Below are 14,961 nucleotides of genomic sequence, written 5' to 3' on the forward strand. Positions count from 1 at the left end.
CCTGTAGCCCATTTCCTGCACACGCCTGTGCACGGTGGCTCTGGATGTTTCTACTCCAGACTCAGTCCACTGCTTCTGCAGGTCCCCCAAGGTCTGGAATCGGCCCTTCTCCACAATCTTCCTCAGGGTCCGGTCACCTCTTCTCGTTGTGCAGCGTTTTCTGCCACACTTTTTCCTTCCCACAGACTTCCCACTGAGGTGCCTTGATACAGCACTCTGGGAACAGCCTATTCGTTCAGAAATGTCTTTCTGTGTCTTACCCTCTTGCTTGAGGGTGTCAATAGTGGCCTTCTGGACAGCAGTCAGGTCGGCAGTCTTACCCATGATTGGGGTTTTGAGTGATGAACCAGGCTGGGAGTTTTAAAGGCCTCAGGAATCTTTTGCAGGTGTTTAGAGTTAACTCGTTGATTCAGATGATTAGGTTCATAGCTCGTTTAGAGACCCTTTTAATGATATGCTAATTTTGTGAGATAGGAATTTTGGGTTTTCATGAGCTGTATGCCAAAATCATCCGTATTAAGACAATAAAAGACCTGAAATATTTCAGTTAGTGTGCAATGAATCTAAAATATATGAATGTTAAATTTTCATCATGACATTATGGAAAATAGTGAACTTTATCACAATATGCTAATATTTTGAGAAGGACCTGTATTGAAGTGTTAATATTTTGATTCTGGAAATAAATATAGTTTCATAATAAGTGAGAATTTAGCCCTCATTCAGACTTTTATTAGATGCGAGACTGATAAATGGATTTATTTTATTGAATGACATGAGTTTTGATACATACATATAATCAAGTAGCCAATCGGTGGCTAGTTAATGATCCAGTGTTTATGAGGCTCATCATGTACAGTCTAAGCTTTAGTGAGACATTATCCATAATCAGTCTACTACACTACTCTAGACTGAATGTAACCCAGATGATTACTGCTCTACAGAACCAAAACACTTTCACAGATACAGTCACATCCCCCACTCTGGTCCAGCATCAAATTCAGAACAAACACAGGGCAGAGGCTGAATCCCAGCAATGTTTCCATTATTTCTGTTACACCATCAGGTTGGAATTAGATCCTTAGTGTCTCACTATGAAGCTGAAGCTCACTGTGAGGTGAAATAAGGAGATATGTCAGAGTGTGAAGCTCACCCCCTCAAGAAGTTGAACCCATGAGCACACACCAGAATGTTGCCATAGGCGTCCACTTTGAGCAGGTTGCCAAACATGGTGTCAAACACCAGACCTCTGAATAATGCAGACAGAACAGTGAAGGTAAGAACTTATAGCTCTGTAACAATGACTGAGTAAGAAAAACAAGAAAGGACACAGGGAACCCACCTGGTGGGGAAGGAGGGATCATAGACAAAGTTTAGCAGCTCCTGGGGATAACCAATGGATACCAGATGCTCCACGATCAGGTCGAAGCCCAGCGACTCATACTCGGGAGATTTATACACTGCACAGGAAGGGAGACAGGTCAACACTTTATCTGAACAATTAGTCCAAAAACAGCTCAGACCAGACTGATATGGACATTCCACTGTAAGTCATGCACGGCTGGGGTTTATTCTAGATTTGTGCTTCAAACCCAACCTTCAGCCCAGAACCATTATCATCATATGGTTTCTTCAGATTGGAAGTACTATTACTGCTTTAGAGTGGCCCAGGCTTAAATCTGATAGTTACTCTGTGGAGGGAGCTAAAGATTAGGGTGATGGCAAAGAGGTCTAGCAAACTCAAAGACTCAGGTTGGGCATCGAGTCTGGAGAATCGATGGGAACTGAAACTAACATTCAGATTCTCCCTGAATCATTTACATTTTTTAATTTAGATTCCTAGTTTTATATCCAGTTTGCCCACCGGAAGAAGCCGCCAAAAACACCAACGAAGAAGGATCCATAGGAAATGTGTGGGCATCCATTGACAGTGTACGTCAGTGATTGGACCGGAAATGTAGCTTAGCTTTAATAAAAGAAATGACCAGACGACTTGGTGAATAGTTGCACTAAAATTATATCATTCAAGGGAGGGTGCATGACCAACATGATTACACACCTCCAGATTCAGAGTGCCTCGTCTTTGACGCACTGCGCCTTAAATTAGAGCACTGTAAACACTCTTAGCACAGTCACAGCTTCAGGGGAATGCTGTGAGAGGTTTGGCAGCTAGAGGAAAAGATTATTACTAGGGCAAACTGAGGCAACAGAGGATGTATAGAAGAACCTGAATCATAAAATGCAGTAGAAAGAACACATTGTGGAAAGAAATCAGAACGTGTGTGCAGATGTTTTACCAAAGATGACCTTTATGTTGTGTTGTCAGATACCTTCAGATGACCTTTGTATTAAATCAGTGTTATATAAATGGACCATCAGGGTTTTTCACAAAGAGTTCCCTGCTGGCATAGTCACCATGCCTGCTTATATATGAGAAATGACTGTACTTACCAGCAAGAGTATAATCCATGTCAAATCCAAAGCACTTGATTTTTTCCATGGCCAGGCTTCGATTGACAAACACTCTGCAATGAGACAGATCTAGTAACAATTAAAAGGAAACAGCCAAGATTAAACTGTATTTTGGCCTTTTCTGATTCCATCCAAACAGACTTCTACCTAAATGTCAGGACTGGTTTTAAAGAGAGTTCATCAGTTACATAAACATTGGACATAAGAAAAAAAAATTGATTCTTTTAAATAACACCCACAAAGACATGCAGAACACACTTAAAGAGTCTTATGGTAAAAACAAATAAACTTGTTTTTATTTTTGGTTATTATATGGCAATATTAGGATGTTACTGGGATGATGAACATATGCATTATCCAGAGTGAGCATGATCCGCTTGGCATCGAAACAAAATACTGTGGGCCTGATTTTTAAAAGGTTTCAAAAGGTGTGTACACAACCCCATGCAAACCTGATCTACAAACGAGGTGCTATTTGGATTGCGTGTGTGTGTAAAATCAGCGGGCACAAAACATTTGAGTGTTTGCCTTCATAATTATCTGAAACATATGATAATAACCCAAATGCGCAAATATATGGGAGGAGTATATGTAAATGTAATCCTTTACCACCTGCAATGAGATTTATCCAACCTGAAACGGACCACGCTGCTGTTCTTGCGTCTAGGTTTAGCGCATTTGAAATGCAGGTACTAACTGGGAGGCAAAAATGTCTGCTGTTACTGTGGTAATTTGGAGCCAATCACAAACAGAAACCATGACATATCTCTTATGATAAAACTCCTAGCAGCAGTTGTTTTCTTGCGTCTGGATCGTTCCAGCGCACCATCACTGTCAGTGACATCATCTGCTGCTGAAGCACCATCCTGATCATGGCACCAGAGGAGCAGAGGAGCATGCACACTCTGTACCTGTAAATACACATCATGCAAAGGACCCGTTGTGCTGTGATGTTGAGAATATAATTTATAGGAAAAATAAAGTCATTATAAGGTAGATTCAATCCTTCATTTGTAAACTGGACGCTAAAGTCACTTTTTAGCAGGTAAAAAAAATAAATAAATTGCTTTAGGCTTAAACCTTGTCACTTGCGTTACTGACAGTAACATTGTGCCATTGCAGAGCAATCAAAGCTTTAATCAATTTGATTAAGCTGTTTAAATGTGAATGCATGCCAGGGTTTATATAGTGAAAAATGGTTTTGTGTCTCCAAAAAACAATTTTAATCAATAAAACACAAACAAAACGAATTGAGTAAAATGACTGGAAACTAATTTATTCTAATGTACATAAATGTTCGATTTAAAGGCTTTGGAGGACAGTGATGCGACGCTGTTTTAAATTTAGCAAATCTATAATATACAGAAAGCCTACAACAAACTCCTACAACAAACCATTTTTATGTTGCCAATGTTACGTTCAGGCTTGAATATTGTGGCCGTTTATCATAAACCCCGAACTTAACAGTCACTCACTCAACAAATACTCAAAAAAAAAAGAAAACTGAGTCTCCAAAAAGAATTAAAAGATCAAGGGAGGCAAACCTCCAATAACTTAAGACACAATTGTCTTTTTTAAACATTAAATATTGATTAGCCAACTTATAAGCTGGAACCGTTGCGAGTCATGCCGAGCAACACAGTTAAGCTGTGCACGCTCCTATGATGCAGACGCAGCACTGAACAGCTGCCCCGTCTGCGCACCAATGGCGGAGGGCGAATGCTACTTTTGGACACAGCTCTGCCCTCCTGCACAATGACCTGTAATCCAATATTTTGATTAAAGGCGAAGCAGAATGTAGTCTTTGCCTCATTGGCTCTGTACGGAGCAGAAACAACGCATCTGCTCGCAGAACTTCAAACTCAGCCTTCTGCACAGAGAGGAGAAATAATCTCATCAGGGCAGAGGCTGCGATGACTAACCTGCTGCTGTGAATAGCGACAAGAAACTTTGACAAATTGTAACAGTCCAGAAAAGCAGAAGCAGAACAGAAAAATAAAAATCAGCAACTGGATCATTCATAATGATGCAGCGCAGCAACCCCTGCATGTTTCAAGCGCCACAGCAGAGGATCCGTTTGCTTTTCCTCTTGCTCTGCTGGGGGCAGCAGCAGGCACCAGTCGCACAAGCAATTTCCTAATTTAAATAGGGCAGCATTCTGCACCTCTTTTGCCCCAGTTATCTATTGCATGCCCAATCTTTGAAAATCATACGCAACACGCCCACTTACTGCAAATGAATTTTTTTTTTGTACAAGGCTAGTGTCCCCTATTTAGGATCTTTGAAGATCAGGGTCTGTGTGTTTCCCCTGGGGCAGAAACACTTAGAGAAATGAGTTTTATGCGTTTCTTTTAATAGCAGCAATATAATTGAGTGCTTTAATAATTTAACATCACAATCAATACAAAAGGAATCATAATTTAATCATTATAAAACACTAATAAATAGTGAAACATTAATCAGTTATCTACAACGTGTGCAGCTTTCTTTTCTTGATCTGTATTTATCTATGTTTCTCTGCATCTTTCTGTCTGTTAGACACACCTTCTCATTTGATTGTTATTGGGTATGTATACAGGGTGAGTATTTCGCCTCAGCCCAGCCGGGTCAAAACCTGTCACCCGGTAATGTCTTGATCTTTGCTGCTTGAAAGGGGCGGAGCCTGAAGCACTTAGAGAGCTATGGCTGCTCCTCACAGGAGAGAGTGTGCTGCTTTCTTCACAACTCTGGGGATGTTTAAAAAAAATGCAGAAACTTTAGCTTGTTTTTCAGGTGGTTGCGACATTTTTTCTAACGCGCATCAGGGCGGAGCTTTGCCATGTGTGACACAGAGAGCACAACATTCTAGAGGCAGTTTGTTTCATAAAAGGACAATGTATAGACCTGTTTTATATAGGAAAGGTAACCTTTATGACTTCTGTTGTGATCTATGTTATTCAGAAAATTCATTTGATATAATTATTAACTTGACTGTCTGGCAGGGGGGACGTATATAACAACAACCCATCACTTTGGTATTTTTATTATGGAATCATCTGCTCAGAGCAAAAGGGACACCACTGCCATTAGTACCTACCTTTTCTCAACTTAACTGGGGTCGGCTCTACTCTTCAAGGTATGGTTTGTTTTCCATTGAGTACCATCTGAATGTGGACGGATCGTCAATATAAAAGAGGACCAGCAGTCCGAGAAATATAGTGATGTGATTGTGGTGACACAAACAACAGCTTTGACTGCTGTCAGACTCAGAGTGAGAGAAGAGAGCCAGAGAAGGGTAAGGCCAGCAAGATGAAGCACTCTGGGAAAATACAGGAGAGAGAGGGAAGCCATGGAGTGGTACGAGCCAGAGGACGTATCAGGGTAAGCTAAAGCTACCTAATGCTAGCTTACCTGCAAGCAAGTACTAAAAATAGTGATGATTCCATGAACCTGTTACTAATGGAGAAGGCTAAAAAGCAAGTAGAGCCATTCTGAACTGGGCTGTGTAGCGACTAATGGAAAAGGAACACCAGTCAGAGCTACTACAGCGCCTTGCAGAAATGTTCACACCCCAGGAGAATTTTCACATAACACCCACAAAATTCAAGGTATTTTATCAGAACTTTATATGGTAGACCAACAGAAAGCAATGTCAGAAAGGAAAAAGATTCAATTCAATTCAATTTCAGTTCAATTTATTTACATACAGATAAGGATAAGATGGGGTTTCCCAAAAAAGAAAAGGTTCCAGCAGTGTGAAGACTTCTACAAGCTGCTGTAAGTGTTGCAGCAATTAACCTTCATTTCCTTCTTCCCATCAACTACAGCTCAGTGCAGAAATACAGATCATACAGTCTGGTCATATAACCTGTGACATCACGTAGATTTCACACTGGATTGTGTTGAGATGTTGAGTGAAATGATATTACATTGACAATAATGGAGGAGGATTAGGAATGCTGCAGGAACACAACACTCACAAGATGGGTGCTTTCAGTATGGACAAAGTTTTATGGAAGTTTTACCAAGAATTATGTCATATCATGGACATTACAATATCAGTCATCACAATTTGTTTTAACAACAAAAGGATTGCATACCTCATTGCAGGATGAGCCAGATCCCTCGGAAAGCTTTGTGATAGAAAATAGATGTAGGGTTACCACTGAGCTCATGGCTGCTAGGCCTCACACTCAGTCCAATCTTACAAACAGAAAATACAGTATAGAAATCCCAACTATAGTGATTAGATCCGTATACATTACCCTGCAGCCACTGATGTTGAATAAATACAGAAAGTAAAAATCAGCACAGATAGTTCAGTCATTGCACAGCAGGCTTCCATTTCCCTGTCACTTTGCTGCTGTTACACCTAACCTTCCCCAGTGAGGGATAATAAAAAATATCTCTTCTGTTCTCTAAATGTTCACTTTTACTTTCCCTAAACCTTCAGCTCTGAGCTGTATTAACATTTGGAATTAGCAGAGAGGTCTGGAGTTGCAATAATAAAATAAATGATCAAAAATACAGTTTACTGAAGAATTGTCCCTTAACGTTTACTTGAGTTTTAATAAAGACATTGCAGAGCACACCAAAGTGCATGCAGAGGTTGAGGTGTTTACAGATGGAAAATGTGGGAATTCTTAGTTTTCCTGAATTTAATGAACAGTAAAAAACTAAATCAGATTTTATATGACCTGCTGATCACCAGTCAGAGCTAAACATGACAACTGGGCAATTGATTAATGGATCGGTACAAAGATATTTGTAGAAGATATTTAACTGGTCAGGTAGAAGTATTTTAAATCTAAGATACCGATTAAAGGAAAAACAACTCCCCAGGATTATTGATTATTCACCAATTATATGCCTGGATGGAGGAGACGCTCTGCTACAGCTGCAGTATGAGGTTACTGTTCCTAGGAGACATCTCCATGGCTTTAATTATTAAAGATCTTTAGATCACTGGAAACTTTCTCGGAGTTAGAGGTGATTTTAATTCAGTTTCAGATCTTAACCACTTTAAAACTGTCATAAATGATGTCTTTAGATAGCTGGTTGGAATCCTGATCTGAGCTCTTCTCTCCCTCACACAAAAAGTCAGGATTGGTGCTGTTCATTTAAAACCCATTCTAGCTGAACCTTTCCACACAGAAAAGGTTCTGTGGCAGTATATGTCTTTTTAACCATAACTGCTATGAAAAAATCTAACACTAATGCTTTATTAGGCTGATATCACATTCGGGACTTCTCCGTTGTTGGAGATCTATTTTCCCGGATCGATGCAGCACTCCTGCAGGAGCAGGAACTGCTCAGGATCAGAGCACCTCCGCTACATAAACAGCCTGGACAGAAATCCTGCAGTGGAATCCCACAGAAAAGGTGTCCTAGGTTGAAAATGTTCCAGGAAATTAAGTTTAGATAAGAAAGAGTTCAGGAACCCATAGTTAAAATGTAACTAGATAAGCACACCTGTGTTTTTGATGCACTGCTGCAGCGTGGTTGCCGTAACAGAATGAACTGGACCACTGGGACCATAACATCTGTGTAAAGAACCGAAAGACATTGTGACTGTACCTATGGTGAGCTTCGCGCCGATACCTCTTCATAGTCATGCCGTCCATGTTGGCTGGTAGCTCAGCACAGTTCTGCAGACGGTCACTCCAAGAAGTCGTCATCTACAACCGTTAAAAATGTGCCTGCAGTGAAAAGAGTTGCTCATTAAAGTCAGAATCAGGTCATCATCAACTGCTTGATGGGACAAAGACAGGAGACTGAAGGGGACTGAGATAAGACTGCTGCAGTATTCCTGAATCTAGATTTTCTTCTGAAATATTTCAAAAAAAGCATGATGACTATTGGTTTAGGGAAAAAAAAAAAATCATACAGTCATGTGAATATGAAATATAACCTTTGGTTAAAATCTGGTTCTTTCCATGTTTTGTAATTAGCCAAATACAACATCTAATGCACAAGAATACATGATTTATGATACATTGTTTTAATTTTAACACACACACAAAAAACACCAAACATGTGCAATTATTAAAGAACTACAGAACAGAACAAACATTTATTTGTCCCTTAACAGCCAAATGTACTTTGGTGCAGCAACAGACCGCAAACTAAACCCAGGTAAGAAATGAAGCACAGCTCTGGTAACTAACAGTCAAAAACTAAAACTGCTCAGAAAGAAGAATGTGAGTTCAAAATTATACAAATAAACAAAATATATACGAATGTGCAAAATACCATTTTACTTGTAAACAAATGGGAGGAAGCATCTTCATTAACCTTCCATGGAGTGCTGTGGAGGCAGCAGCCTGGGACAAAGAGTTTTATAGTGCATTCATAGTGTGATGGTGCACAGCATGTGAGACATTCAGGACTGTTCTTTCAGCATGCTCCTGGGCATGCTTACCAGGATGCTGAACTGAAGGGATGTTGAGTGAACAAGGAGGTGCGAATGGTGAGATGAACCATTCTGGAGCAGGAGCAGTGGGGGTGGCTGTAGATGGAGGTGGTGCGTTATGTGACAGAGCAAGAGCAGTACATAGGGTGAAGATGAAAGGTTTTGCAGCATGGATGGCTAGCCAGGGGGAGGAATGGATAGTTGATGGAACCTGTTAAAGAACTGTTTTAGATCTTTTGTCTGCTTCAGCCTGGGTATCAGGCTCTTTATGACCTCAGATGTTTCTCAGGCCTCTCCAAATATCACTCACATGCATTCTCTAATTTTTCTTCTCAGCTCCTCCCTTGATCCTGACTTGGAAAAGCAACTCCCCTCCTCCACCATGCTTGACAGTAGGTGTGAGGTGTTTGACCTGATAAAGGTATGGTGTCTGTCAATGAAACGTATGTGCCTTAGTCATGCTGCCATAATCTTATTACTTACCTTTTCATTCTTGCTTAGTCTTTGTCTAATCTGTCAGAAACGTAACAGTTAGCATCCTAATGGGAGGTCTGTAGAGTATGAGATGGAGCTGCTGGGTTTTGTTTAGACAGTGCTATGTAATTTCAAATATTGGGGTGACTTTGCTGGGATGTCCACTTGAAAGTGACCCTATAACCCTTGCCGCATTGATGGGCAGCAAGAGTTGCTTCTTTTGGATGGTAGGTTTATTATGTTATAATGTTTTACTTCCTAGGGTTGGCAGACATAGCAGACTGGGTTTTACTTTAATTAGTGTTACTGAAATCACATGAGATGTAAAGGTTCTACCTGGAAAATAAGTTACAATTAATGTCCCTTCACAAACAGCTTTTCATTAGCTATAACTATAACTAGCTGTAATGCCAAACGAATATCAGGCAAACACTCTGTTAAACTATATTTTAAGTACCTGTATACCAAAAACAAACTACTATGATGTATGAGGAGATGCTCATATTCTCTGCTTGATTTCATCAAAAATTGGACATCATATGAAGATTGTTTTTGGTGATTAAAAAGAATGCAAGCTGAAGGTCTTTCTGGTTCAAGACAGAGTATTCTCTCTCTGGTCTTAATAGAAATAATAACATACTCTATAGTAATGAATGTGACTTTTACGACTCAAAAAGGGTTGTTGCAAGACATTTAATCTAACCACCTAAGAAAAACATTCATCAGACATCATTTCTTAAATATTCCATGGCTATAACTGAAAACATGGTTTGAAACTCAGCTACATTTTCATAATTTAGGGTCAAAGGTTACAGTGTATAAAGAGGGTTATAAATAACCCTAGAACTTCAGCTTTTAAACCCAAGCAGCTGTTTTATTTCAGTACTTGAAAACCGGATCTTAGTGTCATTCAATGGTTCTTTAAATGCTCTTTCAGATGTAAATGTTTGTTCTGACATTGAACTCTTTAGTAATTGTTAGCATAGATGGAAAACAGTTCCCCGGGGTTCCACTGATGGGTTTAGTCCTCCCAAACGCACAGTTTTCAAACACTTTTAAACAAAATAATAAAAATGTACTTATAAATTTCTATCCTAGCAACTGAGCAATGAGCAGGTATCAAAGAATATTTGCTAATCATTTCGTGGCCATATGTAAAAGCAGATTCTTCAATGTCAACTCTACAACTATTCAGTTTTGGGTTTTAATGTACACTCAAGGACATCAGTTACCCTGATGATCATTGGTTTTTTTTAAAAACTTTTAACTATCTGTATTTCTAACCTAGAATCAATATATTACCAAAAGTATTCCCTCACTCCACCCAATCATTGATTTCAGGTGTTCCAATCTCCTCCATGTCCACTTGTGTATAAACTCCAGCACTTAGTCCTGCAGACTGCTGCTGCTAACATTAATGAAAGAACGGGTCACTCTCAGGAGCTCAATGAATACTAAATACTCCACAGTCAGCTGTTAGTGGGATTATAACACGGTGAAGGTGATTGGGAACAACAGCAACATGAAGTGGTAGGACACCTAAAACCACAGAGTGGGTCAGAGGTTGCTGAGAAGCAAAGGGCTCAGAGGTCACCAACTTTCTGTAGGGTCAATAGCTGCAGACCTCCAAACCCCATGTGGCCTTCAGGTTAGATCATGAGGCTCTTGGAGCTGCTGCACCAAGCCTTACATCACCAAGTCTAATGTAAAGCATTGTATGCAGGGGTGTAAAGCATGCTGGAAGTGGACTCTACAGCCCTGGAGTTGTGATCAATCACAGTTCTCTGGATCCAACGGAGGAGTCTGGGTTTGCTGGTTGCCAGGAAAACATTAGGGTTTTCTTTCTTTCTGTAAGCTCATGTTTCAGCAGATAATAAAATAATGGAAAATGTAATCTTTGAGCATGAGACCTTCATGTTCCAACATGAGTTAACACCAGTGCACAAAACATCATCCGTAAAGACATGGGTGAGAGTTTGGTGTGAAGGAACTTGACTGGTCGGCACAGAATCTTGACCTCAACCCTGATAGAAAACCTTTAGAAAGAAGTAGAGTGGAGACTGTGAGCCAGACCTTCCCCAACATCAGTGTCTGACCTCTCAAATGCACTTCTGGAAGAATGGTCAAACTTTCCTATAAACATTCATAAACCTTGTGGAAAACCTTCATAGAAAAGATGGCCGACATTAAATCCTATGGAATAAAATTGGGATAATACTGATGTTCATGGTTTGCAGAGGAGCGATATGGTGTAAATAATGACATCAGAAAGAGTTTTTCTGCTCTTGCAGGTGGAGTCATGTCGCGGTCTGTTACCCAGTGACTGGTGTATTCCTTGAACACACCAATAATAATCAGATATTCGATACATCATGAGCCAAGCTGCTACTTACCATCTTAATTCCTACAGACGCAGGAAGGTGGCCTCAATGGCGCTGATGTCACGCAGTACTGCTCATCAGGTTTAATACTAGCTTCAGTTTAAAAGCTGGTCACCACCAGACGACTATTACATAAAACCCGGACACATTAAACCATGAAACACACAAAGCTGGAGAAAACCTAGCAGCAAAATATGTGCAGAAATATCCATTTTGGTTCTTCTGAAATCGCATTGCGACATGATTACCAGACAACTGGAGCTGCCTGAGAAAGAAGCCAGCTGAGCCAAACAGCAGGCATTTAGCACCAGCACGGCAGCTCCGACCCGGAAGAACAACATAAGGAATTCTCTTTAAATGAAACTCCTTAAAACAAGAAACAACGAAAAATAAAACCACTTACCGTCCTTACGTTAACTTGAAGAAAAACCGTGGGAGAAGCATGCGCAATAACCTGCAGCTTCTTCTTCTTCCTGAAATGTAGCTGGCGGTTGGCAAAGGAACTTACGTTTCATTTAACGCCACCTACCGGATTGTAGTGTGTACGTCAACTGTAGTCAAAGGGAATTTTCCCATGCATATTCCTCATGGTATATTCGTATATATAGTCATTCTCAAAAATTGGAATACGTGTTATAATGAGGATTGTTTGTCAGATTGCAGGTATTTTTTTCAAATAACAGCCTTTATACAGGTATAAAACATACCTTTCAAAAAGTTATTGGTCTGATGTAATATTCTAATTTAAAACGTGTATTCATTAAGCTGTAAGCAGAAAATCTTCATAATTAACAGAAATAAAGGCTTGAAAACATCAGTTTGTGTGCAGTTAATCTATATAATTAGTTTCATTTAGTGAGATACGTTATTGAAAAGAATGAACTTTCCAACAATATTCTCATTTACTGAATGGATCTGTATAAATTAGAAAAGCTTTTAACAAATGAAAAACAATTTTTTTAGACAGATGTGTACCCGGTACAAAAGTGTGACTGATGCTAAACTTTGTTCCTACTGTCCATAGACACATTAAAAACCTAGTAAACCTAGTTATCAAATAAGATTTTTATTTGCAGATTTTCCGCTTCCTTTACCAAAATGAAGTTTCACATTTTAGGCGAGAAACTCCCTTGTCAGCCTTGTATGTTGATTATACGCTTCCTGCCTAACTGAACCCAAGATCTTTCTGAATTAGGGTCAGATGGAAAACAGACTTTTAGTTATGTTCTCTGATGTCCTTGCTCTGCGGCTCCAAGTCAGATCATGATTTTCTGAAACGATGATAACTGTCTGGACCATAATTTGTCGAAAACAAAAAAAGATTATTGATTTTAGACATGGCAAAACACAAAGCCAGTGTCATTCACAGTAAGAATGTCCAGTTGTTGCAGTCTTATACTGTACAAATTTCTGCAACCATCAGCTGAGATTTGATGTCAGTACTGAGTGTGTAAAATAGGGACAGAGTACAGGTCCTTCTCAAAATATTAGCATATTGTGATAAAGTTCATTATTTTCCATAATGTCATGATGAAAATTTAACATTCATATATTTTAGATTCATTGTACAATAACTGAAATGTTTCAGGTCTTTTATTGTCTTAATACGGATGATTTTGGCATACAGCTCATGAAAACCCAAAATTCCTATCTCACAAAATTAGCATATCATTAAAAGGGTCTCTAAACGAGCTATGAACCTAATCATCTGAATCAACGAGTTAACTCTAAACACCTGCAAAAGATTCCTGAGGCCTTTAAAACTCCCAGCCTGGTTCATCACTCAAAACCCCAATCATGGGTAAGACTGCCGACCTGACTGCTGTCCAGAAGGCCACTATTGACACCCTCAAGCAAGAGGGTAAGACACAGAAAGACATTTCTGAACGAATAGGCTGTTCCCAGAGTGCTGTATCAAGGCACCTCAGTGGGAAGTCTGTGGGAAGGAAAAAGTGTGGCAGAAAACGCTGCACAACGAGAAGAGGTGACCGGACCCTGAGGAAGATTGTGGAGAAGGGCCGATTCCAGACCTTGGGGGACCTGCGGAAGCAGTGGACTGAGTCTGGAGTAGAAACATCCAGAGCCACCGTGCACAGGCGTGTGCAGGAAATGGGCTGCAGGTGCCGCATTCCCCAGGTCAAGCCACTTTTGAACCAGAAACAGCGGCAGAAGCGCCTGACCTGGGCTACAAAGAAGCAGCACTGGACTGTTGCTCAGTGGTCCAAAATACGTTTTTTTCGGATAAAAGCAAATTCTGCATGTCATTCGGAAATCAAGGTGCCAGAGTCTGGAGGAAGACTGGGGAGAAGGAAATGCCAAAATGCCAGAAGTCCAGTGTCAAGTACCCACAGTCAGTGATGGTCTGGGGTGCCGTGTCAGCTGCTGGTGTTGGTCCACTGTGTTTTATCAAGGGCAGGGTCAATGCAGCTAGCTATCAGGAGATTTTGGAGCTCTTCATGCTTCCATCTGCTGAAAAGCTTTATGGAGATGAAGATTTCATTTTTCAGCACGACCTGGCACCTGCTCACAGTGCCAAAACCACTGGTAAATGGTTTACTGACCATGGTATCACTGTGCTCAATTGGCCTGCCAACTCTCCTGACCTGAACCCCATAGAGAATCTGTGGGATATTGTGAAGAGAACGTTGAGAGACTCAAGACCCAACACTCTGGATGAGCTAAAGGCCGCTATCGAAGCATCCTGGGCCTCCATAAGACCTCAGCAGTGCCACAGGCTGATTGCCTCCATGCCACGCCGCATTGAAGCAGTCATTTCTGCCAAAGGATTCCCGACCAAGTATTGAGTGCATAACTGTACATGATTATTTGAAGGTTGACGTTTTTTGTATTAAAAACACTTTTCTTTTATTGGTCGGATGAAATATGCTAATTTTGTGAGGTAGGAATTTTGGGTTTTCATGAGCTGTATGCCACAATCATCCGTATTAAGACAATAAAAGACCTGAAATATTTCAGTTAGTGTGCAATGAATCTAAAATATATGAATGTTAAATTTTCTTCATGACATTATGGAAAATAATGAACTTTATCACAATATGCAAATATTTTGAGAAGGACCTGTATACACTTTCTATGGAGTATGACCTGTGTCAATATGAGGACATTTTACGTAATTGCTAAGGCTAATTTATTGATTTATTATTTAGTTATTCAACATTAACTGATTTACTGCTTCAGTGTTTGCTTCCTGTTGTTAAATCACTCGGGTCAGACCCAGAAACA

At 40.1% G+C, this 14,961-nt stretch overlaps 1 protein-coding gene across 2 annotated transcripts in view; it reads right to left on the bottom strand.

The window, feature by feature from the left end:
• nt5c2a (5'-nucleotidase, cytosolic IIa) overlaps positions 1-12,257 on the bottom strand; it is a 31,490-nt gene extending 19,233 nt beyond the window's left edge. Inside the window, exons 1-6 of one of the 2 annotated variants that reach the window (XM_047351658.1) lie at positions 12,122-12,257; positions 8,029-8,150; positions 6,552-6,584; positions 2,452-2,525; positions 1,343-1,460; positions 1,154-1,249 (exon numbers count right to left, since the gene is read on the bottom strand). In XM_047351658.1, the coding sequence (XP_047207614.1) occupies positions 1,154-1,249; positions 1,343-1,460; positions 2,452-2,525; positions 6,552-6,584; positions 8,029-8,129 (422 nt within the window). In that variant the 5' untranslated portion in view covers positions 8,130-8,150; positions 12,122-12,257. The remainder of the gene's footprint in view (positions 1-1,153; positions 1,250-1,342; positions 1,461-2,451; positions 2,526-6,551; positions 6,585-8,028; positions 8,151-12,121) is intronic. The other variant, XM_047351659.1, reaches the window with a different exon arrangement.
• Between the last annotated feature and the right edge of the window lie 2,704 nt (positions 12,258-14,961).

The sequence above is a fragment of the Girardinichthys multiradiatus genome, chromosome 22 (genome assembly GCF_021462225.1).
Source record: "Girardinichthys multiradiatus isolate DD_20200921_A chromosome 22, DD_fGirMul_XY1, whole genome shotgun sequence".
Taxonomy (NCBI): Eukaryota; Metazoa; Chordata; class Actinopteri; order Cyprinodontiformes; family Goodeidae; genus Girardinichthys; species Girardinichthys multiradiatus.